At 36.8% G+C, this 27,963-nt stretch overlaps 1 protein-coding gene and 1 pseudogene across 1 annotated transcript in view; one reads left to right on the top strand and one right to left on the bottom strand.

Annotated features, from left to right (window-relative positions):
* The window catches only part of BCL2L13 (BCL2 like 13), a 110,530-nt gene that overhangs the window by 69,828 nt on the left and 12,739 nt on the right, over nucleotides 1–27,963 (top strand). Inside the window, exon 6 of the mRNA XM_074194938.1 lies at nucleotides 14,506–14,649. Within this exon, the coding sequence (XP_074051039.1) occupies nucleotides 14,506–14,649 (144 nt within the window). The remainder of the gene's footprint in view (nucleotides 1–14,505; nucleotides 14,650–27,963) is intronic.
* On the bottom strand, nucleotides 4,300–5,508 carry LOC141493498 (tubulin epsilon chain pseudogene; annotated as a pseudogene).

Below are 27,963 nucleotides of genomic sequence, written 5' to 3'. Positions count from 1 at the left end.
TTATTCTTTAATTCTTATCCATGAAACTACATTTATCACCTCGGATACTTAGTTTACTTTTTTTTAAATTAAAGATTTTATTTATTTTGAGTTTTACAATTTTCCCCCTAGTCTTACTTCTGTCCCCCCACCCCCCACAGAAGTCAGTTTGTCAGTCTTTACATTGTTTCCATGGTATACATTGATCCAAATTGACTGTGATGAGAGAGAAATCATATATATCCTTAAGGAAGAAACATAAAGTATAAGAGATAGCAAGATCAGACAATAAGATATCAGGTTTAAATATATATATCTATATATATAGATATAGATATAGATATAGATATAGATATAGATAGATATATATATGTATATACCACAGTTTGCTAAGCCATTCCCCAGGTGAAGGACATTTCAATTTCCAGTTCTTTGCTACCACAAACAGGGCTGCTATGAATATTTTTGTACAAGTGATGTTTTGACCCTTTTTCATCATCTCTTCAGGGTATAGACCCAGTAGTGGTATTGCTGGATCAAAGGGTATGCACATTTTTGTTGCCCTTTGGGCATAGTTCCAAATTTCTCTCCAGAAAGGCTGGATGAGTTTACAGCTCCACCAACAATGTAATGGTGTCCCAGATTTCCCACAACCCTTCCAACAATGATCATTATCCTTTCTGGTCATATTGGCCACTCTGAGAGGTGTGAGGTGCCACCTCAGAGAAGCTTTAATTTGCATTTCTCTAATAATTAATGATTTAGAGAAATTTTTCATATGGCTATGGACTGCTTTGATTCTCATCTGTAAATTGCCTTTGCATATCCTTTGACCATTTGTCAATTGGGGAATGGCTTTTTGTTGTAAAATATGACTCAGTTCTATGTATATTTTAGAAATGAGTCCTTTGTCAGAATCATTAAGATTGTTTCCCAATTTACTACATTTCTTTTGATCTTGGTTACATTGGTTTTATCTGTGCAAAAGCTTTTTAATTTAATGTAATCGAAATCATCTGATTGGTTTTTGGTGATGTTTTCCAACTCTTCCTTAGTCATAAACTGCTCCCCTTTCCATAGATATGACAGGTAAACTAGTCCTTGATCTTCTAATTTGCTTATAGTATTGTTTTTTATGTCTAAATACTGTATCATTTGGATCTTATCTTGGTATAGGGTGTGAGGTGTTGGTCTAATCTAAGTTTCTTCCATACTTCCAATTTTCCCAGCAGTTTTTATCAAAGAGAATTTTTATCCCAATAGCTGGACTCTTTGACTTTATCAAACAGCAGATTACTATCATTATTTCCTGTTTTTGCACCTAGTCTATTCCACTGGTCCACCACTCTATTTCTTAGCCAATATCAGACAATTTTGATGACTGATGCTTTGTAATATAATTTTAGATCAAATAGGGCTAAGCCCCCTTCTTTTGCACTTTTTTTCATTGAATCCCTGGAAATTCATGACTTTTTATTTCTCCATATGAATTTACTTACCACTTTTTCTAACTCATTAAAATAATTTTTTTATATTTTGATTGGTATGGCACTAAACAGATAGTTTAGTTTTGGTAGAATTGTCATTTTTATTATATTAGCTCTACCTATCCATGTGCCGATGATGTTTGCCCAATTATTTAAATCTGCTTTTATTTATGTGAGAAGTGTTTTGTAATTATTTTCAAAAAGTTTCTGAGTCTGCCTTGGCAGGTAGACTCCCATGAATTTCATATTGTGTGAGGTTATTTTTTTTTTTTAGGTTTTTGCAAGGCAAATGGGGTTAAGTGGCTTGCCCAAGGCCACACAGCTAGGCAATTATTAAGTGTCTGAGACCGGATTTGAACCCAGGTATTCCTGACTCCAAGGCCAGTGCTTTATCCACTACGCCACCTAGCCACCCCTCTGAGGTTATTTTGAATGGAATTTCTCTTTCTAGCTCTTCCTGCTATATCTTCCTAGTCATATATAGAAAAGTTAAGGATTTATGAGGGTTTATTTTATATCCTGCTACTTTGCTAAAGTTTCTAATTGTTTCCAGTAGTTTTTTGGATGATTTCTTGTCATCTTTAAAGAGTAAGAGTTTTGTCTCTTCCTTCCCAATTCTAATTCCTTCAATTTCTTTTTCTTTTCTTATTGCTGAAGGTAACATTTCTATTATGATATTCAGTAGTAGTGGTGATAATGGGCATCCTTGTTTCACCCCTCATCTTATTGGGAATGCCTCAAGCCTCTCCCCATTGAATATAATGCTTGTTGATGGTTTCAGATAGATACTACTTACTAAAAAAAAGAAATTAAACAGATAGATACTACTTATTATTCTAAGGAACAGTCTATTCATTACTATACTTTAGTGTTTTTAGTAGGAATGGGTGCTGTATTTTGGCAAAAGCTTTTTCAGCATTTGTTGATATAATCATATAATTTCTGATAGGTTTGTTGTTGATATAATTAATTATACTAACAGTTTTCCCTAGTATTGAACCAACTCTGCATTCCTGGAATAAATCATATTTAGTCATAATATATTATCCTAGTGTTAACTTGTAATTGTTTTGCCAAGATTTTATTTAAGAAATTTTGCATCTATATTCATCAGGGATAGGTCTATAATTTTCTTTCTCTGTTTTAACTCTTCCTAGTTTAGGTATCAGCACCCTATTGGTGTCATAGAAAGAGTTAGGTAGAGTTCCTTCTTTCCCTATTTTTCCAAAGAGTTTATATAGAATTGGAACCAGTTATTGCTTAAATGCTTGGTAGAATTCACTTGTGAATCCATCAGACCCTGGAGATTTTTTTCCTAAGGAGTTCAATGATGGCTTGTTGAATTTCTTTTTCTGAGATAGGATTGTTTAGGTATTTAATCTCCTCTTCATTTAATCTGGGCAATTTATATTTTTGTAAGTATTCATCCATTTCACTTAGATTGTCAAATTTACTGGCATAGAGTTGGGCAAAATAGTTCTGCATTATTACTTTAATTTCCTCTCAACTGGACAAGCTTAATGATTTTAAAAAAGTGAATATTGGTTTTATTTTTTTTTACTTTGAATTTTTTACAATTTTTCCCTCAATCTTGCTTCCCTCCCACAACCCCCCCCCCCAAGAAGGCAGTCTGTTAGACTTTACATTGTTTTCATGGTATACATTGATCTAAGTTGAATGTGATGAGAGAGAAATCATATCCTTAAGGAAGAAAAATAAAGTATTGTACATGATTGTTGCACTAATGGAATGAACAAGTCCATCAAAGTTGGTCATCACCGCCTCATTGCTGTTAGGGTGCACAATGTTCCTCAGGTTCTGTTCATCTCACTCAGCATCAGTCCATGCAAATCTTTCTGGTCTTCCCCAAATTCCTATCCTTCCTGCCTTCTAATAGACCAATACTGTTCCATCATATACATATACCACATTTTGTTAAACCATTCCCCAATTGAAGGACATTTACTTAATTTCCAATTCTTTGCCTCCATGAATAGGGCAGTTAAGAATATTTTTGTACACGTCATTTTTTTATTATACATTACTAAAATATTCTTGTTTAAGAGTAAACATAATAACCCCCCCCCCAAAAAAAAATAAAGACCTTCATAAGAGATAAAGTAAAGGAAAGGGAAAAAAATGTGTTTCAGTCTTTGTTCTGATACTATCAGCTCTGTCTCGGGTGGATCACATTCCTTTTTTTTTTCTTTTACTTTTATGTAGACTTTATTGTGCAACTTAATTTTAAATGATAGAACTTTATAAATAAGGCATACTTACTATTATGAAAACAATCTGACTGCATATCAAATCACATGTTTTAAATAATTTTGAAGGGAAAATCAAAAGTTTATCACATCTCCAAGTGCTATAATAAATTCAACATCTATTTATGTTTTTATTAAAACACTCCCAAGTTTTATCAGATTAGTTTAAAAAAACTGGAGTACCTATATAGTATTTCAAAATAGAGGTAAATTTTAGATAAACAAAAATACACCCAAATCACACTTTTTTATTAATGTATAACTCCTGAATATCAGGTTATAAAAAAGACAAACATTCTTCATACTTCTCATAAATCTTGAAAAATATTGTTCTTGTAAAAGGTAAAATAGTTGTAGATATAGTTAAAAAATCACACTGATTCAAAACGTGGTATATCATATCTTCATCAAATGGTCTTAAAGGAACTTTTAGTCAGTGATGCTTCCTGCTATTTTGAAAAAATCAATGAAGATTTCTTGAGTGAGAAAATCAAGCAAGATTTTCTAAGTGATAGAACGTAAACCAAAATTTTTTAATTGAAAAGTAGAAACTTGTGAATGTGTTTTTATATGATGATATTGAGTCTAAGCTGATCATGTACAGGCAAGCCTTTTGTGACATCTAATTCATTATAGCTCTCTATAAAAGATGACAAAGATGATACAGCTCCTATAAAACAATTTTCCTCCTTTCCATCAACCTGTAGGTAGTGATAAAGATGAGCCTTTTTCTTGTAGAGTCTTGAGAATCTGTTGTTAAGTCCTATGAAGGTTGGTTTTACACAGGTATTGTTTGCTAGTGCCAAGAATGAGTGAGAATGGCCCACCGGGAGTACTGAACGCAGGCTTGTTTTCCAGCCTTCTTGATTCCATGAGACAAAGTGCAGAGAAGATTTCAATCTTTCAATATTTCTTCGAAGATCTGAAATCTGTACATTTCCTTGAACTAACAAGGCACAAGCCAGGTATAGACTGCTTTGGATCAGCCTGAATGAATTGGTGGTCTTTGCTAAAAGCATCTGAAAACATTTGATTTGACCTTCGAGGAGGAATGTTTACATCTGCTAATGTATACAAAGGTGTGAGGCTTGAAACAAGATAATGAAGTTGTGGAAAGGGAACTAAATTCATACTAATTTCATTAAGGTCCATATTAAGGGAACCTTCAAATCTGGCAGAACTTGTTAAGTTGAGCAGCAAATTTCCTACAATATTGTTCATTGAATCAAATGGCTTTTCTTGAAGCTTTTTTTTAATACCACCTTCATTTAAAGTTACCAGACTTTCTGGCTTCACAGTTGTTCCTGGCTTTCCAGATGTTACCGTATTAATTTTACTAATGATGTCAAATAAAGACAGATGGAAAAACTGAAGTCACAAATCTGTATACTTCTGGGAATTCATCTTCAAGCAAATTTAAAACAAATATGCCAAGACTAGAACCTGTCCCAATTATTTCCTGAGCCAGAACCATTTGTAACAAGTTGCTTGCTATCAAATATAGCTTTCAATAGACCTTGAAGAATTTCATTCACTACTCCCTCTTCCATATCAATCAAGACTGCTCGTGCTTTTACTGATCAAATTTTTCCTCTGGAAATATCTATACCATCATCATTTCCTCTAGTATCCACATTTCTAAAGAAGTTCCTTAGTGAGTCATCATAAATTCCTTTCTTGTTGACAGCCGCGTGATCCCTCAGGGCCAGGTCCCAGAAGCAGCGGCCAATCTGGTTGCCCCACAGGCTGACTTGCACTATGACCCACTAGGCCATGTGGCCGCTCTGAGGCTCGTGCCAGGAGCCTGATCACATTCTTTATGCTAAGTCTATCATAAAAGTTACTTCCATATTTTTACATTGTTGCTGTTGCTGATTGTAATTCCCTCCGTCCATTCCTCCCTACCATATATTATATTTTCTCTCTCCTTTCACTCTGTCCCTCTTCTAAAACGTGTTGTAGGGTAGCTGAGTGGCACAGCGGACTGATCACCGGCCCTGGAGCCAAGAGGCCCTGAGCCCACATACTACCCCAGAGACCCAACAACAACCCAACCCCAATGGTTGTGGACAGGCCAGCCAATCCCAGCACCTTGCAAAAAGTAAAAAAGAAAATGTGCTATATCTGACTATCTTCTCTTATGATCTACCCTCTCTTCTCTCACCCACATCCCCTCCTTCCCCCTTTCCCCCTTTTCTCCTTTTTACTCTAGATGTCTATAACTATCTATTGAGTGTTTCCTCTCTGAGCCATTTCTGATGAGAGTGAAGGTTCCCTCATTCCCCTTGCCTTCCCCCTTCTATATCATTACAAAAACTCAATTGTAAAAATATATATATATATATATTTTATATGAAATACCTTAGCCTATTCTACCTCTTTCTCTTACTCACAGTGCATTTCCATTTTAGTCATTGACTCCATTTTTACAATATATTATATCTTCAAATTTAGCTCTCTCCTGTGTGCTTCATCTATAAAAACTCCTTTTACCTGCTCTATTTTTTTTATTTGAGTTTTACTTACAATTTTTCCCCCAATCTTACTTCCCTCCCCCACCCCCCACAGAAAGCAATTTGTCATTCTTTACTTTGTTTCCATGTTGTACCTGGATCCAAATTGAATGTGATGAGAGAGAAATCATATTCTTAAAGAAGAAATAAAAAGTATAAGAGATAATAAGATCAGACAATAAGATATCTGTTTTTTTTTCCTAAATTAAAGGGAATAGCCCTTGAACTTTGTTCAAACTCCACGGTTCTTTTTCTGGATATAGATGGTATTCTCCATTGCAGTGGTATTCTCCATTTCAGACAGTCCAAAATTGTCCCTGATTGTTGTACTGATGGAATGAGCAAGTCCATCTAGGTTGATCATCACCCCCATGTTGCTGTTAGGGTGTACAGTGTTTTTCTGGTTCTGCTCATCTCACTCAGCATCAGTTCATGCAAATCCATCCAGGCTTCCCTGAAATCCCATCCCTCCTGGTTTCTAATAGAACAGTAGTGTTTCATGACATACATATACCCCAGTTTGCTAAGCCATTCCCCAATTGAAGGACATTTACTGGATTTCCAATTCTTTGCCACCACAGACCCAGTAGTGGTATTGCTGGGTCAAACATTTTTCTTGCCCTTTGGGCATAGTTCCAAATAGCTCTCCAGAAGGGTTGGATGAGTTCACAGCTCCACCAACAGTGTAATAGTGTCCCAGATATCCCACATCCCTTCCAACAATGATCATTATCCTTCCTGGTCATACTGGCCAATCTGAGAGGTGTGAAGTGGTACCTCAGGGAAGCTTTAATTTGAATTTCTCTGATAATTAATGATTTAGAGCATTTTTTCATATGGCTATGGATTACTTTGATCTCCTCATTTGTAAATTGCCTTTGCATATCCTTTGACCATTTGTCAATTGGGGAATGGCTTTTTGTTTTAAAAATGTGACTCAGTTCTCTGTATATTTTAGAAATGAGTCCTTTGTCAGAATCATTAGTTGTAAAGATCTTTTCCCAATTTACCACATTTCTTTTGATCTTGGTTACATTGGTTTTATCTGTGCAAAAGCTTTTTAGTTTAATGTAATCGAAATCGTCTAATTGGTTTTTGGTGATGTTCTCCAACTCTTCCTTAGTCATAAACTGTTCCCCTTTCCATAGATCTGACAGGTAGACTAGTCCTTGATCTTCTAATTTGCTTATAGTATTGTTTTTTATGTCTATGTCCAGTAACCATTTGGATCTTATCTTGGTAAAGGGTGTGAGGTGTTGGTCTAATCTAAGTTTCTTCCATACTAACTTCCAATTTTTCCAGCAATTTTTATCAAAGAGGGAGTTTTTATCCCAATGGCTGAATTATTTGGGTTTATCAAACAGCAGATTACTATAATCATCTCCTGCTTTTACACTTAGTCTATTCCACTGGTCCACCACTCTATTTCTTAGCCAATACCAAACAGTTTTGATGACCGATGCTTTATAATATAATTTTCGATCAGGTAGGTCTAAGCCACCTTCTTTTGCACTTTTTTTCATTAAGCTCCTGGCAATTCTTGACTTTTTATTTCTCCATATGAATTTACTTACAATTTTTTCTAACTCGTTAAAGTAATATTTTGGAATTTTGATTGGTAGGGCACTGAACAGATAGTTTAGTTTTGGTAGAATTGTCATTTTTATTATATTAGCTCTACCTATCCATGAGCAGTTGATATTTGCCTAGTTATTTAAATCTGATTTAATTTGTATGAGAAGTGTTTTATAATTGTTTTCAAAAATATTCTAAGTCTGTCTTGGTAAATAGACTCCCAAATATTTTATATTGTCTGAGATTACTTTGAATGGGATTTCTCTTTCTAGCTCTTCCTGCTGTATCTTGGTAGACATATATAGAAAAGTTGAGGATTTATGAGGGTTTATTTTATAACCTGCAATTTTGCTAAAATTGCTAATTGTTTCCAGTAGTTTTTTGGATGATTTCTTGGGATTCTCTAGGTAGACCATCATGTCATCTGCAAAGAGTGAGAGTTTTGTCTCTTCCTTCCCAATTGGAATTCCTAAAATTTCTTTTTCTTCTCTAATTGCTGATGCTAACATTTCTAATACAATAGTGAATAGTAGTGGTGATAATGGTCACATTTGTTTCAATCCTATCTTATTGTGAATGCCTCTAGCCTCTCCCCTTGAATATAATGCTTATTGATGGTTTAAGATAGATATTGCTAATTATTTTAAGCAACAATCCATTTATTCCTACACTCTCTAGGGTTTTTCAGAGGAATGGATGCTGGATTTTTTTAAAAGATTTTTCGGCATCTATTGATATGGTCATATGATTTCTGATAGGTTTGTTGTTGATACAATTGAGTATACTAACAGTTTTCCCTCATATTGAACCAACCCTGCATTCCTGGAATAAGTCCTACTTGATCATAATGTATTATCCTAATGATGACTTGTTGTAATTGTCTTGCTAAGATTTTATTTAGGGTTTTTGCATCTTTATTCATCAGGGAGATAGGTCTATAATTTTCTTTCTCTGTTTTAACTCTTCCTGGTTTAGGTAACAGTACCATGTTGGTTTCATAGAAAGAGTTAGGCAGAGTTCCATCTTTCCCTATTTTTCCCAAGAATTTATATAGGATTGGAACCAATTGTTCCTTAAATGTTTGGTAGAATTCACTTGTGAATCTATCAGGCCCTGGAGATTTTTTTTTTAGGGAGTTCAGTAATGGCTTGTTGAATTTCTTTTTCTGAGATAGGGTTGTTTAGGTATTTAATCTCTTCTTCATTTAACCTGGGCAGTTTATATTTTTGTAAATATTCATCCATTTCACTTAGATTATCAAATTTATTGGCATAGAATTGGGCAAAATAATTAAGAATCATTACTTTAATTTCCTCCTCATTGGTTGTGAGTTCACCTTTTTCATTTATGATACTAGCAATTTGGTTTTCTTCTTTCTTTTTTTTAATCAAATTGACCAGAGGTTTATCAATTTTATTAGTTTTTTCATAATACCAACTTTTGGTTTTATTTAATAGGTTTTTTTTGCTTTCAATTTTATTAAATTCTCCTTTAATTTTAGAATCCTTATTCCCGAGTATTTTTCTTCTTAATACCATCCCCTGCAGTGTGTTTGCCCTCCTATATTACACCCTCCCCTTTCTTTCCCCTTTCCCTTTTTCCCTTTTCCCTTCCTTTTGTTATTTCCCCCTTTTTCCCCACTCCCCTTCCCTTTCCCCATCCCCCCCCTCCCCTTTTCCCCTTTTAATACTTGAAAGGTTAGGTGTTTTATAAGTTAACAGAGTATGCGTAGGTTGACTTTAAGCCAAGTCTGATGAGAAGAAGATTCAGGTGTTTCTCCTCTGCTCCCTTCTTCCCCACTGTTACCATAGAAAACCTTTTTAATTTAATATAATTGAAATCACCTAGTTTTTGATGATGTTCTCCATTGTTTCCTTAGTCATAAACTTCCCCCCCCTTCTATAAATCTGATATCTACCTTCTCTATTAAATGAGAAGTTTCACATGAGTATTATCAGTATCATTTTTCTGTGCAGGAATACATGCAGTTCATCATCATTTAAGTCCCTCATATTTTACCCTTGTCCTCAGCTCTCTATGCTTCACCTGAGTCCTGTATTTGAAGGTCAAACTTCCTTTTCAGCTCTTACAGTTTTATTTTTTAAAGGCTAGGGCAGCCAAGTGTCACAGTGGATGGATTGTTGATGTCCGAAAGACCCTAGTTGTCATCCTGCCACAGAGACTTAATGGATCTTTGACCCTGAGCCTCAGTTTCCTCATTTTTAAGATGTTGATAATATTATTACCTACTCACTGTGTTGTAAGGATCAAATGCTAATGTGTAAAATACTATGTAAATCATAAAGTTCTTGTTATATACTAGTTTTATTATCAATAGTAATCTTCTAGAATCCAGCACCTTCCTTTTATAGGTGAAAAAACTGCAACTCAAAAAAGTTATTTTTGCCCAAGACATCATAGCTGTGGCAGAGGCAAGACTTAAAGTTGAGTCCAAGTCTAGTATTCTTTCCATTACCATACCTATTGTAGAAATAGTATACATTTTACATAGACTGGGATGAATTTCCTTTAAGGAGACCTAATGGCCAAATGGATTTGATTGATCTGCAGTACTATGGGCATGAAAGAAGATCTGGCATAAGTTCCCACTACTCTGCAGGATGTCCTTTTGAAGCTGTGATGCTGCTGTGACAAATGGCAAAGCTGGGGGGGGGGGGACAGCATTTATATTTAGTCATCTTTTAATCCTTTATTACAAAGTTTTCATTGAATTTTATGATTTCCCAGTGTTTCGTTGTGTTTCGATTGTAAGTCTGAATTACTGGATCCAAATAAAGATTGAGTCCAGAATATTTAGCATTAATTTGCAAGTTTGGATTGCAGTGACTCCATGGTTAAATTGGGGAGGGTAATTTGGAAATAAAAGCTTTGATACTTGGATGGTCAAAGTCTGTTACCCTGTGACTGGAGAGCTCATAGGTTGCTCATTAAATGAGATAAGAGAAGGTACCCCCCCACTCACCCTGTGAAATTAACATCATGGGTGTTTAAAAAGTTTGACACACTGAGGAAAAAAATTGTAAAAACTAATATTAAGGTAGCTAGGGTGGAGTCCTGGATTAGATCCTGGAGTCAGGAAGACCTGAGTTCAAATGTGGACTCAATCACTTAATTCTGATTGCCTATCCCCAGAGTTTTAAAAACAAATGTTAAAAATGGTTTTAAGTGTAACTGGGGAAAAATAAAATAATAAATCAAAAAATAAAATAAGGAAAAAATAAGATTGGATCACTTACATAAGGAAAATGAAAACAAAATGTCTTAACAAAGTGTCCTTTAGCTATTGGATACTTGTGAATGCTTTTGTTTTTAAGGATCATGCCTTGAGGACAGTATAGTAGAATTGTAATTACTGCTTTTTGTAATCAATATTCCAATTGCAGGTTATCTGCTGGTAATATAGTCTTGCCTGACTATGTGACAAAAGTCCTGATGGAGAATGTGCTACTTACTACTTATTTTAAAAGGGCCTTGAGGGAACAGAATGGGAGTGAGGAGAATAAATGAGAACCCATGCCAATTTTAGTGTTAACTCCTTCCATAGGATGTTGTTAGGCTTTCAACAAACTTGGGTGGTTATATTTTAAATAAACCACTGACTTAGAGTCAGTAAGACTTGCATTTAAATCTGACCTCAGACACTTAGTAGCTGGGTGATCCTGTAAGTCCATTGCTTACCTCTATTACCTTTTCTGCAAAAATGGGGATAATGACATAGCACCTACTTCCCAGGGCTGTTGTTAAGTTATTATCAAATGATATAATATTATTATCAAATACAATAATAATTCTAAAGTACTTAACAGTGACTGGCATATAGTAATTCACCTAGAAATGTTATTTGTTGTTATTATTATTCTTATTATCATTTTAAGCTATCTGTTATTTAATTATTTAATGATTGCCTGGAATCCAGGACCATCTCCAGTTGTCCTGATTCATATCTAGCCATTGGACCCAAATGACTCTGCAGGAGAAAGTGAGGCTGGTGACTTAGCACAGCAGCCCCTCATCAAATCTAATTCGCATGCTTGTCATGGCGTCACCTTCCCAATGTCATGATCTTCTTCAAAAAATGAAGGACAAACATCATCATCATCATCATCATCATCATCATCATCACCATTGCCCTGCCTAATATTTAATTAAGTTTCCTGAGATGTACAAAATGAAGATAATTATAGTACCTCCCAGGATGGGTGTGGGGATCAGATGAAATAATACTCACAGAGTGCTTGGCACAATTCCTGATGCTTAGGAGGCACACACTACATGGTTTCCTTGAGAAAGTTTCTCATGGGCAGCTCTTTGCCCTTCTTTATATTCCCAGGGCTTAGCATTGTTCTAGTAACATGATAGGTGCATAGTAAATATTTATTGACTGATTATTGTTGAAATAGCAATTTAATATGGCCTTTGAATGATAATCGATGAGCATATGATCCAATGGGACTTCCCAGTTTCAGTATTTTAGAGGCTTAGGGAACTCACAGAAGAGTGGCCTTTCCAAGCCATTTAATTCACTTAGAGGCCCTTCATGGGAACAAGGCTTTTCCTTTTTAGGTGGTTAAGGTGGATAGTTCTGTATACCCTACCCTGTAAGGATGAATTCCCTTAGTAGCTGGTTCCCCCAGTTTTTATTTTATTTTATTTATTTTTCAAACTACACATGCAACAGTAGTTTTCAACAATTTTTCTGCAAGGTTTGAGTTTTTCATTTTTCTCCTTCCACCCCTGACAAAAAGCAATCTAAATAAATCATGTTGTAAAAGAAGAATCAAATCAAAACAAGGGAAATAACCTTAGGAAAATAACTTTGAAAAATTGAAGAAAGTAAGCTATATTCTGCATTTAAACCCCATAGTTCCTTCTCTGAATATGGATGGTTTTTCACCCATCACAAGTCTTTTAGAATTGTCTTTGATTATTGTGCTGCTGAAATGAACATATCCATTATGGTGTGTACAATGTTCTGGTTCTGCTCACTTCATTCAGCATCAGTTTGTGCTATTATGTAGTGTTGTCTCTCATGATTTCTTACAGAACAGTAGTGTTCCATCACATTCATATACCACAATTTGTTCATTCCCCAACTGATGGACATTCCCTCAATTTCCAATTCTTTGCCACTATAAAAAAGAGCTGCTATAAATATTTTTGTACATGTGGGTTTTTTTTACCTTTTTTTGTGATCTCAATATCTCTTTTGTAATCTGCATGTGGGATGCAGACCTAGTAGTGGTATTGCTGGACCAAAGAGTATGCACATTTTTATTGCCCTTTGGGCATAATTCTGTATTGCTCTCCAGAAGGGTTGAATCAATTCTCATCAACAATGCATTAGTATCTCAGTTTTTCTGATATCCCCTCCAACATTTTAGTCATATTGGCCAATCTAAAAAGTGTGAGGTGGTACCTTAGAGTTGTTTTATTTTGCATTTCACCAATCAGTAATGATTTAGAGCGTTTTTTCATATCACTGTAGATAGCTCTAATTTCTTCATTTGAGCATTTCCTTTTCATATGCTGTCCCCAGTGGTTTTTAGCCAGAGAGGTGGTGAAATTCCTAAAAGAGATGGGTTTGATAAACTGAATTTTTGCTGTCTTCTTATCCCATTTCTACCCTTTATGAGCCACTTGCATTACTTATTAGTCACCTTCTGTATGAGATCCCTTTTGAATGGCTTCGTATTTTAAATTTGACCTCTATCATAGAAAACTCACAACTGAAATTTGAATGGGATCTTGGGTCATTCCTAATGGCTAATTGGACACATGGTTAACTCACACAAATCAGTGCTCTAGTGATGGAAATAGAATCTGTGTCTGCATTCACATTAATTTACCACAGGGTGATGATGATCCTTCCATGGGGTCAAAAAGGTGATTGGTGGTGTTAGCAAAATTGTATTATATGATCTGGGATCAGGTTAATAAAGATTCTTCTGCCCTACCTAAACTTAGGACATCTCCAAAAGTCCATAGTCTGCTTGGTCATTCCAATATATTAAAATCTCTTGTTTCCATCTTTTGGGATGAGTTCTCCCAAGGCAACAGCTGATGTTCTCTAAGACTCATACTATTCTAAATGCAGGATTGTGAGGGGATCAGAAAACATATGCCTGGCCCAGTGACATAGAATTACATGATATGTATTAAAGAGTTCCCCCTTCCTGGTAAGTTAGAGTATTCTTATGCTGGGGTCCCTCAACAGGTTTAAGGGGCACCCCAGTTTTCAATGGAGTTATCTGAAGATGAAGAAAACTGCTGAGGAAAAGAGCATACTTGCTCATGGGGAGTTTATATTAGCCTGGGTCCTAGGGGATTTTGTGTGTGTGTGTGTGTGTGTGTGTGTGTGTGTGTTATTTTATATATACATATAAATATATGTATAATATATATATTTTAAAAGTTTTTTTCTTTAAGGAGCTGCCATTCTGTTGTAGGTGCTGTAAGTCAAGGTCACACATGTGCCTCCCTAACTATTTTAAAAAATCTATATATTTTCTCAGCACAATCCTAGTAGAGATTATTATCCTGTTTTCTTTGTTATAATGAAATTTATTCTCATATATACTGTTATAGACAGTTCTTCCCTGATAGCACAAAAATTTATTTTCAAAATTAAAATTTTACTTTTCCCTTTTTTCTTTTTTCTTGAAGGTTTTGGTGCCTCTTACTCTACTACAACAAATGCTGGTGGAGTTGACAAGACGAGGACAGGATCACCTTAGTGCACTGATACAGTTTGGTGTGACATATCTAGAGGACTATGCTGCAGATTATATAATTCAACAAGGTGGATGGGTAAGGATTGAGCTGTTGGTTGCTATTATCAAAAGTATCTTAAATATCATTTCTCATATCTTGATTCTTCCCTCTGTTCTCATCCTTTTTGTCTGTAATTTAGCAGTGGAATTTGAAGGATTTCTCTAGGTTCCTTTGTACATAAAAATTGACTATACCACCTTGCCATTCTTCTTGTTTGGTCTGACCAAACAAGCTTTTGTAAGCTGAAGAACAACTAAGCTAAATCATTGGAGAATTGGTTAATTATAGATGATATATGGGGTATTTAAGGAGAATGGGGATTAGAACAGGAATCCCTTCCCAAAGCATCTGTCATGCTACTAACATCTGTTTAGCTCTCCTCTTGGTCAATGAAGTGCATCCAAAGGATGCTGGTCCCTTCTTATGTTATATTCCCAAATGGTTAGAATTTGGCTTTGGGGGTCTTGATATTATTGGCTCAAAGGATGCTGTTCCCTTCATATGTTATATTCCCAGTTGGTTAGAATTTGACTTTGGGGGTCTTGATATTAATGGTGCATATTCTTAGGAGTTATATGCCATGTTAAAAGATTATATAGGGGACAGCTAGGTGGTGCAGTGGATAGAGCACCAGCTCTGGAGTCAGGAGTACCTGACACTTAATAATTATCTAGCTGTGTGGCCTTAGGCAATCCACTCAACCCCATTTGCTTTGCAAAAACCTAAAAAAAAAAAAAAAAGATATGTAGGAAGGATATGTGTTAAAACTGAGAAATAGTCATTGATCTTTGATAAATACATTTTTCATGTTCAGAGAACCTGCTCTTGCTTGCTTCATGTATATCCTCAATATTGAGAAGACTGGTTAGCATTCTGTAGTGTATGACATCAAGGACCTCTTTAATGTCACAACTGAGAAAGCAAAATATAATTTGTGAAGCTGAGATAGATTTGTGAGCATCTGCTACTCATAGTCTTCAAATAGAGTAGTTGATGAATGTTCACATATCACAACAGGTTTTCTCTGGCCAAATAACTTACAGTGTGCTTTAGAAAGAAAAAAAATTACTAAATAAAAATGTATTCATTTAAACCTACAAAAGTTCATGAGCCATTACCCCAATCAGGGGTAAATCTGTACTTATGTCACCTCACCCAGATAGTGGTTGGGAGTTTTCAAAACTGAGACTATATAACAACCATAGATCAAACTGCTTAAGGCACACTGAAAGTTTATAGGTTCCCGACTTGAGCTGTTCCTGAGATATTTGAGGAATACAACATTCAGTCTTCATCGAAAACAGCAGGATCCAAGAGCATATTGAGAGAGAGAGAGAGAGAGTGTGTGATTGTGGGAGAAGGAAATGGAACTTTAAAGAAATAGGTTTTCTAAGCATTCCTGATGAAAAGATAAGAGATGAATAGAGATTTTTGAATATAAACACAGGAATCAATAGAAACATAAAAAGGTAAATACATTTTAGTAATTGGGAAGGACTATATAAGGAAAAAGTTCTACATTTTCATAGAGTGTGAAGAAACAAAATGCCTCCCTCTAACCTATCATATCATGGGTCAGAGAGTGATTTAAATAAGACATTCAGAGTAGTTTTGAGATGTTTTGATAATCTTAAAATAAGGAGGTAAAAGGAATTCATAGAGAAGAATGTGGAAGAGGAGGGACTTAATATTTCATATAATTTGAATGGGCAAGTAGACTATAGAAGCAAGGAGGGAAGAGGTACAGTCATAGGTTTCACTTTAATTTCATTTTTATTTGAACTAAGAAAAGCAGTGTAGAAAAAATTTACATACACACAAAGTGTTTGGTATAGAAATATATTCAACTTAACAGAAATAGGAGGGAGTAAGAAAAGGAGATAGGAAAGGGGGGTAAATAAAATAAGTGCAGATTGATGGAGTGTTTAGTCATAATCAATACAAATTCCAATCAGTATCATGAAGGGGATTTAAAAGGAAAGAATAAAAGAACGAGAAGCTGATTAGTATCTGGGATAAAGAGAAGAAAACAGACAGGAGAACTAGAAGATCACTAATGATGTGCACATTCCTTATTCATATACTCTGTAGAGGAGGATGGGAGTGGAGTAGAGAGGGAAAAGTATAAGAAAGAAAATAGGATGGAAAAATACATAAGTATCATAACAGCTGCCTAATAAGCAGGCTCCAACAATATGTTGTTTATAAGAAACCTCATTGAAATGATTTACAGGGGCAGCTAGGTGGCATAGTGGATAAAGCACCAGCCCTGGAGCCAGGAGTACCTGGGTTCAAATCCGGTCTCAGACACTTAATAATTACCTAGCTGTGTGGCCTTGGGCAAGCCACTTAACCCCGTTTGCCTTGCAAAAAAAAAAAATGATTTACAGAGAATTAAGATAAAGGGCTGAAGAAAAATCTCTTTTGCTTTGGCTGAACTGATAAAAAGCAGGGGTAGGGATCATGATCTCAGGTTGAAATCAAAAATGGGCTTAACTAAAAGCTAACCAGGGAAACTTCATTATGCTTAAAAGTGTCATACGTTAATATCAATGCTTAACTTACATGTATCGCCTAAAGAAAAAGTTAAATGACTTGGAGGGAGAAATAAAACAGAACCATCAAAATGAAGGATGCCTGTCTATTCTTTTCAGAATTGCATGTAAAAAAGGAGATATAATAAAGATAAAAATAGAATTTTAGAAAAATTAAATGTAATAGATCTCTAATGATAATCTAATAGGAGTGACTCCTGTGTAAGAAAATTGTTGTTGTAGCTCTTTATGAACTGGAAACAAAGAAGTGTTTATCAGAGAATTATCAAACCAATTATGCTATATTTTTGTAAAGGAATATTATTTTGCTATAAGAGTTGATGAAATGAATGGTTTCAGAGGATCCTGAGTTAGGTAAATAGAACCAGGTGAACAGTTTAGGAGATAACAAGATTTTTGTTTAATTTAATATTTATTCTCAATTTGTACAAATAATGTTTTTTTATACATTAATAATATATTCTTGTTTAAGAGTAAACAAAATACCCCTTCCCCGAAAAAAACAGACTTGCTTAAGCAATAAAGTGAAGGGGAGGTAAAAAAATTAAAATTAAAAAAATAGTAATAATTGTAGGTATGGCCAGGTGGCGCAGTGGATGGAGCACCAGCCCTGGAGCCAGGAGCACCCGAGCCCATATCCAGCCCCATACACCCAACAATCACCCAGCTGTGTGACATGCAAACCACCCCAAACCCAGAGCCCTGCAAATACCAAAAAAAGAAAAAAAAAAGACTCAAAAATGAAATAAAATAGTAATAATAGTAGGGGTGGCTGGGTGATGGACAGAGCACTGGCCCTTGAGCACGGAGCACCTGGGTCCAAATCCAGCCTCAGACACCCAATGATCACCCTGCTGTGCAGCTCCAGGAAGGCCACCCAGCCCCATTTGCCCTGCACTCCCCCAAAATAGTAATAATAAAAAATGTGCTTCAGTCTGTGTTCCAACACCACCAACTCTGTCGCGGGTGGATCACATTCTTTAGGATAAGCCCATCACAAAAATTACTTCCATATTTTTCCACCATTGCCATTGCTGATCGCAACTCCTTCCTTTCATATTTCTCCACTACCATGTACTATATTTTCTCTTTCCTCTCACTCTGGCTTTGCTGTAGGGTAGCTGAGTGGCACAGCAGACAGATTTCCGGCCCTGGGGCCAAGAGGCTCCGAGCCCAAATGCCACCCCTTAGGCCCAGCATCCACCCATCCCTATGGTCCCGGACAGGCCATCCAATCCCAGCCCCTTGCAAGAAGTAAAAAAGAAATTGTGTTATATCTGACCACTCTCCCCCCATGGTCCATCCTCTCCATCTTCATTCACATCCCCACCCCTTCCCCTTGTTTTCCCCCCCTTTCTCCATCTTACTCCAGATGTCTCTACCCCATTGAGTATATATGCTGTTTCCCCTCCTAGCCACCTCTGATGAGAGCAAATTCCCTCATTCCCCCTTGCCTTCCCCCCTTCCATATCATTGCAGTAGCTCATTGGAATAAAGAAAAATCTTATTATATGAAATATCTTGGCCTATTCCCCCTCTCCTTTTTCTTTCTCCTATTACATTTCCCTTTTTTCTATTGACTCCATTTTTATACCATATTTTATCTTCAAATTCAGCTTTCCCCTGTGCTTCATCTATAAAAGCTCCTTCTACCTGCTCTGTTAATTGAGAAGGTTCATATGAGTATTATCAGTGTCATTTTTCTATACAGGAATACATGCAGTTCATCATCATTAAGTCCCTCATATTTTCCCCTTCTCCTCCACTCTCTATGCTTCACCTGAGTCCTGTATTTGAAGATCAAACCTTCTGTTCAGCTCTGGCCATTCCAACAGGAACATTTGAAAGTCCATCTTTTTCCCTGGAAGACGACATTCAGCCTTGCTGGGTAGTTGATTCTTGGCTGCATTCTAAGCTCTTTTGCCTTCTGGTATATTATATTCCAAGCCCTATGAGCTTTTAACATTCTAAGTCCTGTGAGATCCTGATTGCAGCCCCACGGTATTTGAATTGTGTCCTTCTGGCTGCTTGTAATGTTTTCTCTTTGACATGGGAGTTCTGGAACTTGGCTATAATATTCCTGGGGGTTGGTTTTTTGGGATCTTTTCCTTGGGGGGGATGGGTGGATTCTCCATTTCTATTTTGCCCTCTGCTTCTAGGGTATCAGGGCAGTTTTCCTGTAGTAATTCTGTGAAAATGATGTCAAGGCTTTTTTCCTGATCTTGACTTTCAGGTATTCCAATAATTTTTAAATTATCTTTCCTAAATCTGTTTTCCATATCAGTTGTCTTTTCAATGAGATGTTTTACATTTTCTTCTAATTTTTCATTTTTTGGTTTTGAAGTATTGAGTCCTGTACAGTGTTTTTCTGGTTCTGCTCATCTCACTCAGCATCAGTTCATGCAAATCCATCCAGGCTTCCCTGAAATCCCATCCCTCCTAATTTCTAATAAAACAATAGTGTTCCATGACATGCATATACCCCAGTTTGCTAAGCCATTCCCCAATTGAAGAACATTTACTTGACTTCCAATTCTTTGCCACCACAAACAGGGCTGCTATAAATATTTTTGTACAAGTAATGTTTTTACCCTTTTTCATCATCTCTTCAGGATATAGAGCCAGTAGTGGTATTGCTGGGTCAAAGGGTATGCACATTTTTGTTGCCCTTTGGGCGTAGTTCCAAGTGGCTCTCCAGAAGGGTTGGATGAGTTCACAGCTCAACCAACAGTGTAATAGTGTCCCAGATTTCCCACAACCCTTCCAACAATGATCATTATCCTTTCTGGTCATATTGGCCAATCTGAGAGGTGTGAGGTGGTACCTCAGAGAAGCTTTAATTTGCATTTCTCTAATAATTAATCTAGAGCATTTTTTCATATGGATATGAATTGCTTTGATCTCCTCATCTGTAAATTGCCTTTGCATATCCTTTGACCATTTGTCAATTGGGGAATGGCTTCTTGTTTTAAAAATATGGCTCAGTTCTCTGTATATTTTAGAAATGAGTCCTTTGTCAGAACCATTAGTTGTGAAGATTGTTTCCCAATTTACTACATTTCTTTTGATCTTGGTTACAGTGGTCTTATCTGTGCAAAAGTTTTTTAATTTAATGTAATCAAAATCATCTAATTGGTTTTTGGTGATGTTCTCCAACTCTTCCTTAGTCATAAACTGTTCCCCTTTCCATAGATCTGACAGGTAGACTAGTCCTTGATCTTCTAATTTGCTTATAGTATTGTTTTTTATGTCTATGTCCAGTAACCATTTGGATCTTATCTTGGTAAAGGGTGTGAGGTGTTGGTCTAATCTAAGTTTCTTCCATACTAACTTCCAATTTTTCCAGCAATTTTTATCAAAGAGGGAGTTTTTATCCCAATGGCTGAATTATTTGGGTTTATCAAACAGCAGATTACTATAATCATCTCCTGCTTTTACACTTAGTCTATTCCACTGGTCTACCACTATTTGTTAGCCAACACCAAACAGTTTTGATGACCGATGCTTTATAATATAATTTTCGATCAGGTAGGTCTAAGCTACCTTCTTTTGCACTTTTTTTTCCATTAAGCTCCTGGCAATTCTTGACTTTTTATTTCTCCATATGAATTTACTTACAATTTTATCTAATTCGTTAAAGTAATTTTTTGGAATTTTAATTGGTAGGGCACTAAACTTATAGTTTAGTTTTGGTAGAATTGTCATTTTTATTATATTAGCTCTCCCTATCCACGAGCACTTGATATTTGCCCAGTTATTTAAATCTGATTTAATTTGTGTGAGAAATGTTTTATAATAATTTTCAAAAAGATTCTAAGTTTGTCTTGGCAAATAGACTCCCAAGTATTTTATATTGTCTGAGGTTATTTTGAATGGGATTTCTCTTTCTAGCTCTTCCTGTTGTATCTTGGTAGACATATATAGAAAAGTTGAGGATTTATGAGGGTTTATTTTGTAACCTGCAACTTTGCTAAAATTGCTAATTGTTTCCAGTAGTTTTTTGGATGATTTCTTGGGGATTTTCTAGGTAGACCATCATGTCATCTGCAAAGAGTGAGAGTTTTGTCTCTTCCTTCCCAGTTCTAATTCCTTCAGTTTCTTTTTCTTCTATAATTGCTGAGGCTAACATTTCTATAGTAGTGGTGATAATGGGCACCCTTGTTTCACCCCTGATCTTATTGGGACTGCCTCTCCCCATTGAATATAATGCTTGTTGATGGTTTCAAATAGATACTGCTAATTATTTTAAGGAACAGTCCATATATTCCTACACTCTCTAGTGTTTTTAATAGGAATGGATGCTGTATTTTGTCAAAAGCTTTTTCAGCATCTATTGATATGATCATATGACTTCTGATTGGTTTGTTGCTGATATAATTGAATATACTAACAGTTTTCCTAATATTGAACCAACCCTGCATTCCTGGAATAAATCCTACTTGATCATAATGTATTATCCTAGTGATAACTTGTTTTAATCGTTTTGCTAAGGTTTCATTTAAGATTTTTGCATCTATATTCATCAGGGGAATAGGTCTATAATTTTCTTTCTCTATTTTAACTCTTCCTGGTTTAGGTAACAGTACCATATTGGTTTCATAGAAAGAGTTAGGCAGAGTTCCATCTTTCCCTATTTTCCCAAAGAGTTTATATAGAATTGGAACCACTCATTCCTTAAATGTTTGGTAGAATCCACTTGTGAATCCATCAGGCCCTGGAGATTTTTTTTTTTAGGGAGTTCAGTAATGGCTTGTTGAATTTCTTTTTCTGAGATAGGGTTGTTTAGGTATTTAATCTCTTCTTCCTTTGACCTGGGCAACTTATATTTGTGTAAATATTCATCCATTTCACTTAGATTATCAAATTTTTTGGCATAGAGTTGGGCAAAATAATTTCAAAATATTACTTTAATTTCCTCCTCATTTTTGGTGAGTTCACCTTTTTCATTTATGATACTAGCAATTTGGTTTTCTTCTTTCTTTTTTTAATCAAATTGACCAGAGGTTTATCAATTTTTTGATTTTTTCATAATACCAAATTTTGGTTTTATTTATTAATTCAATGGGTTTTTTTTGCTTTCAATTTTATTAGTTTTTCCTTAATTTTTTAGAATTTTTAATTTGGTATTTAATTGGGGATTTTTGTTTTGTTCTTTCTCTAATTTTTTTAGTTGCATGTTTATTGTTTTATTGTTTTTGTTTTTGTTTTTAGGTTTTTGCAAGGCAAATGGAGTTAAGTGGCTTGCCCAAGGCCACATGGCTAGGTAATTATTAAATGTCTGGGACTGGATTTGAACTCAGGTACTCCTGACTCCAGGGCCGGTGCTTTATCCACTATGCTACCTAGCCGCCCCTAGTTGCCCCTAGTTGCATGTTCAGTTCATTGCTTTCCTCTTTCTCCAATTTATTCATGTAAGCATTTAGAGCTATAATATATCCCCTGAGAGTCGCTTTGAATGAATCCCATAGGTTTTGGTATGTTGTTTCATTATTATCATATCTAGGATAAAATGGTTAATTCTTTCTATATTTTTTTTTTTGGTCCACTCATTCTTCAAAATGAGGTTATTCAGTTTTCAATTGGTTCTGGGTCTATATCTCCTTGACCCAATATTGCATATGACATTTATTGCATTGTGTTCTGAGAAAGATGTATTCACTATTTCTGCCTTTCTGCAGTTGATCATTAGGTTTTTATGTCTGTGTACTGCAGAGGAAAAGGTATATTCCTTTCTATCCCCGTTCAGTTTCCTCCATAAGTCTACCATATCTAATTTTTCTAACAATCTATTTACCTCCTTAACTTCTTTCTTGTTTATTTTATGATTCGATTTATCTAGATCTGATAGTGGGAGGTTGAGGTCTCCCACTAGTAGAGTTTTGCTGTCTATGTCTTCCTGTAGTTCTTTCAGCTTCTCCCCTAAGAATTTGGGCGCTGTCCCACTGTGTGTATATATATTCAGTATTGAAATGACTTTATTGTCTGTGGTACCTTTTAGGACAATAAAGTTTCCTTCCTTATGTCTTTTAATGCTATCTATTTTTACTGCTGCTTTGTCTGAGATAAGGATTGCTACCCCTGCTTTTTTTACTTCCATTGAAGCAAAATATATTTTGCTCCAACCTTTTACCTTTACTCTATGTGTATCTCTCTGCTTCAAATGAGTTTCTTGTAAGCAGCATATTGTAGGATTCTGGTTTTTAATCCACTCAGCTATTTGCTTATGTTTTAAGGGTGAGTTCATCCCATTGACATTCAAAGTTATGATTAGTAATTCTTCATTGCCCTCCATGCTATCTTCCCTCTCTTTGTATTTTTCCCCTTTCCTCCCCTTTTATCCATATTCCTGAGTATTTTTCTTCTGAATACTACCCCCTTCAGTGTGTTTGCCCTCCTATATTACACCCTCCCCTTTCTTTCACCTTTCCCTTTTTCCCTTTTCCCTTCCCTTCCCTTCCTTTTGTTATTTCCCCCTTTTTCCCCACTCCCCTTCCCTTTCTCCGTCCCCCCCTCCTCTTTTCCCCTTTTAATACTTGAAAGGTCAGATGTTTTATAAGTTAACTGAGTATGTGTCGGTTGACTTTAAACCAAGTCCAATGAGAAGATTCAGATGTTTCTCCTCTGCTCCCTTCTTCCTGTCTATTACCATATGTATTTTGTACCTCTTAGTGTAATGAGGTTTGTCCCATTCAATCCCCTCCCTCCTCCCATCTCTTTCCTGTCCCCCTTTTTAAGGAGGTAGTGTTTTTTAGATCATTCTATCTAAGTCATAGAAAATTCTGAGTGCCCCTTCTAGTTAAGTATATTCTATCAAATAGAGTCAAAATTCCTGAGAGTTATTAGGGTCTTTCTCCCAAGTGGGGTTAAAGCCAGTTACATCTCTTTAGATAGCAGTCTCATGGATAGGTCATGAATATCCATTATTTCTGGCTAGGTATATTCTCTTTGTTAGAGTTACAATTCTCAAGATTGATGAGAATCTTTTCCCCTATCCTAGGATATAGCCAGTTTCAACTTACTGAATAGCAGTTTTTTTTCTTTTACTGCCCCCCCCCTTTTTTTTTACCTTTTCATGTGTCTCTTGTACCTCCTGTTTGATGTCCAAATTTTCTGTTTAGCTATGGTCTTTTCATCAGAAATTTTTGGAATTCTTCCAGTTCGTTAAATGTCCATCTTTTTCCCTGGAAGAGGAGGCTCAGCTTTGCAGGAAAGTAGATTCTTGGCTGTATTCCAAGCTCCCTTGCTCTTCGAAATATCTCATTCCAGGCCCTTCAATCCCTTAATGTTGATGCAGCGAGGTCCTAAGTGATCCTTACTGTGGATCCTGGTTATTTAAATTGTTTCTTTCTGGTTGCTTGCAGGATTTTCTCTTTTATCTGATAGTTCTGGAATTTGGCTACAACATTCCTTGGTGTTTTCATTTTAGGATTTTTTCTGGTGGGGATCCATGTATTCTTTCAATAACTACTTTGCCCTCCGATTCCATGATATCAGGGCAGTTTTCCATCACTAGATCGTGTAATATTAAGTCCAGGCTTTTTTTCTCTTCAATGTTTTCAGGAAGTCGTATAATTTTCAGGTTGCCCCTCCTCGATCTGTTCTCAAGGTCAGTGGTTTTGTTGATGAGGTATTTTACATTTGCTTCTATTTTTCTATTTTTTGATTTTGTTTAACTGACTCTTGCTGTCTCATGGAGTCATTAGTTTCTGTAGACTCCATTCTTTTTTGGGGGGAGGAGCTTTCTTCATTAATGTTTTGCAACTCCTTTTCCAATTTGTCAATTCTACTTTTGAAAGAGCAGTTGAGGTTTTGAGAGAATTATTTTCTTTTTTGCATTTGCCCAATTGAGGATCTGACAGAATTATTCTCATTTTGTATTTGTCCAATTGATGATGTGAGATTTATTCTCCTTTTGTATTTGCCCAATTGTCCTTTCTAAGATTTTGTTTTCTTGTTGCAAGGTATTGTCTCTCCTAAATTTTTAAGCTCCTTCCTTATTTCTTCAAGGAAGTGTTTCTGTGCTGAAGACCAGATCGTATTCTCCTCAGAGGTTCTAGGTCTTTCTGAGTTAGGGTCTTTCCCTTTACAAGAATTTTTATCCACCTTTCTGCTGACCCCTCTTCGTTTCACTAAGACCTTGAGTTGGGGGAGGGGGGCTGGTTCACAGGGGCTTGGGATCAATAGAGGCTTTATTCACTGAGTGCAGTTCCTCTGCCTGGCCAGTAGGAGGTGCTGGTTGCTTTCTCTGGAGTGCTGTGACCTTGATTGAGGCCTTCTCCCTTTGCTTGACGGGAGGAGTTGGAGGTATTGAATTCTTTTGCCTTCAATCAATGGTGGGCTTTACCCTGGCCTGAGGTCATTCCTCAGCTGGGCTGGTTCTTCTGCTCACACACCTGGGCCTGAGGCAGAAGTAGTTTGCATTTGTTTGTTTGGGAGGAGGTCTGAGCTGCAATGGGACCAGAGGAGCCCAGAATGGTGTCTGCAGCTCTCCTGCACCAGAACTCTACCCCCCAGCCTGGTTCCCAAGCTCCAGGGGGACAACACCAACACCAGCGCCTCTGCTTCCCTGTGGACCCAAGCCCCTGTCATCCAGCCCCACTGCTGATCCAGCAGGTCAGGCTCTCGGGCCCTCAGACTCCTGGTTCCAATTCAGTTGTTAATCTGGCAGATCCGGGGCTGATCCTCTCCTCTGAGCCCAGACTCACCAGCCTGAATTCGGCCAGTGCTTCTGGGGGAGATAAATCCTGGGGTAGATGTTCTTTCTCCTGGCTTTTCTTTCTGGGTTTTGTGGGTCGGATTTCTTTTAAGAGGTTTGTTTCATTTGATAGATGGGGAAGAGATCAGGAGACTTTAGAACTGTGCTTGTCTTCTCTACGCCATCTTGGCCATGATGATCTCTTCTTTCTTTTCTTCCTTCTTTCTTTCTCTTTCTCTCTGTTATAAATGGCTTGTGAATACTTAGTCCCTAGTGATTAAAATGGTTTTTATTAAGATAATGGCACACCTCTCTGAAGGTGGGAGAGGGGCCCCTCCCAATTCTGCTTTTTAAAGCATTCTTCTCCTCAATAACTTTTTGAACTGTTTTATCCATTTGACCTAAGGTGGTTTTTAGCATGCTATTTTCTTCAGCATTTTTTTGGATTTTCTTGACTAGGCTGCTGACTTCATTTTCATGTTTTTCCTGCATCTCTCTCATTTCTTTTCCCAGTTTTTCTTCTAACTCCCCCATTTGATTTTCAAAGTCTTTTTTGAGCTGTCATAGCCTGAGCCCAATTTCTGTTTTTCTTGGAGTCTTTAGGTGCAGGAGCTTGTGCTTCCTCATCTTCAGACTGAGTGTTTTGATCCTTCTTGGGCTCATATGCAAAATATTTCTCAATGGTGTTCCACTTGTTTCTCTGCTTACTCATTTTCCCAGCCTAAGCCCGTTTTTGGGGTGCTTCCTGAGCTTTTGGGACACTCCCACAAGGATCTCTGTGTGTGAGCTCTGTCCTCCCTCCTGGTCTGTGAATGACCATAAGAGCCCCCCTCTGCCACGGGGCTGAGGTTGGGGAGGCCTGCTATTGTATGAGGGGGCCTAGCCTGTTATCAGGATCTGAATATGGTCAGAACCTCAGAGTCCAGTTCCAGAGGCAGAGGACAGAGCTTGGCAGTCTCTCTTCACTCCCCTCCCTAGGTTCAATGGGCTCATGCCCTGGGGGCTCCTGCTTACCTGCTCCCCTACTTCTGTTTCCTGGATCTAGACTGCCTTGGCCATGCTGCTCGCTGTATGCCCTGAGGGCTGGGCTTCACGTTCTCACTCTGGCAGAGGTCCCCCGCTGTTCCCTCAATTTGTGCCCGGTGCAGCTCAGTAGACTCCCCCGCTGCTGTGAGCTGCAACTCCCAGGGCCCTGGGGCTGCCTCTGGGAGGCTGAAGTTCTTTGGCTTTGGCAGGCCACCCCTCTGGCTGCTGCTCCTCCAACCCCAGGGAGGAAAGCCTTTCTTCTCTTTTCAGGTTTCCTTGAGTAGGAGAACTGCCTCACTGGGTCCCTCTGTGGGTTCTGTCTCTCGAAAATTTAATTAGAGTCCTTACTTTAGAAGTTTTATGAGAGAGCATCTAAGAGAAGTTCCTCTCTTCTTGCAATCTTGGCTCCGCACCCCCATAACAAGATTTTTTTTTTTAGAAATGGTAATATTCTCTATTTTTTTCCCCAAAGATTTTATTTATTTTGAATTTTACAATTTTCCCCTAATCTTGCTTCCCTCCCTCCACCCCCACAGAAGGCAATTTGGATAACAAAATTTTTAAGAGAAACAACTTAGAATTTTGATCAATGTAGTGAACTCTGCTTTTAAACAACTATTGAAGCGTGATATCCATCTGTCTTCTTTTTTTTTTTTTGGCAAGCTAGTGGGCTTAAGTGACTTGTCCAAGGTCACACAGCTAGTAAGAATCAAGTCTCTGAGGTCAGTTTTGAACTCAGGTCCTCCTGACTCCTCAGCTAGTTCTCTATCCACTGTGCCACCTAGCCACCCTGTTACCTATCTGTTGACAGAGGAAGGAGTAAAAATTCAAAATAAGACATTCATCTTCTGGTATTGCCATTGTGGGAAAATTGTGGGGTTTTTTGCTTCATTGTACCTATTTGTTATAAGGGTTTGATTTTTCTTTTTTCTCCAATATGAGAGGAGTGCTAGGTAGCTAGGATTAGCAAAAAAAAGAGAAGAAAGAAGTTTATTTAGGTGTCTCAAAAAAGAGAAATCCAGAGAAAAGAACAAAAGATCAAAAATAAACACAAACAAGCAGAGTTTTGAAAAT

Source organism: Macrotis lagotis, chromosome 7 (genome assembly GCF_037893015.1).
Source record: "Macrotis lagotis isolate mMagLag1 chromosome 7, bilby.v1.9.chrom.fasta, whole genome shotgun sequence".
Taxonomy (NCBI): domain Eukaryota; kingdom Metazoa; phylum Chordata; class Mammalia; order Peramelemorphia; family Peramelidae; genus Macrotis; species Macrotis lagotis.
The sequence above is the reverse complement of the archived record's forward strand: the minus strand, read 5'-3'. Positions and strand labels throughout refer to the sequence as shown.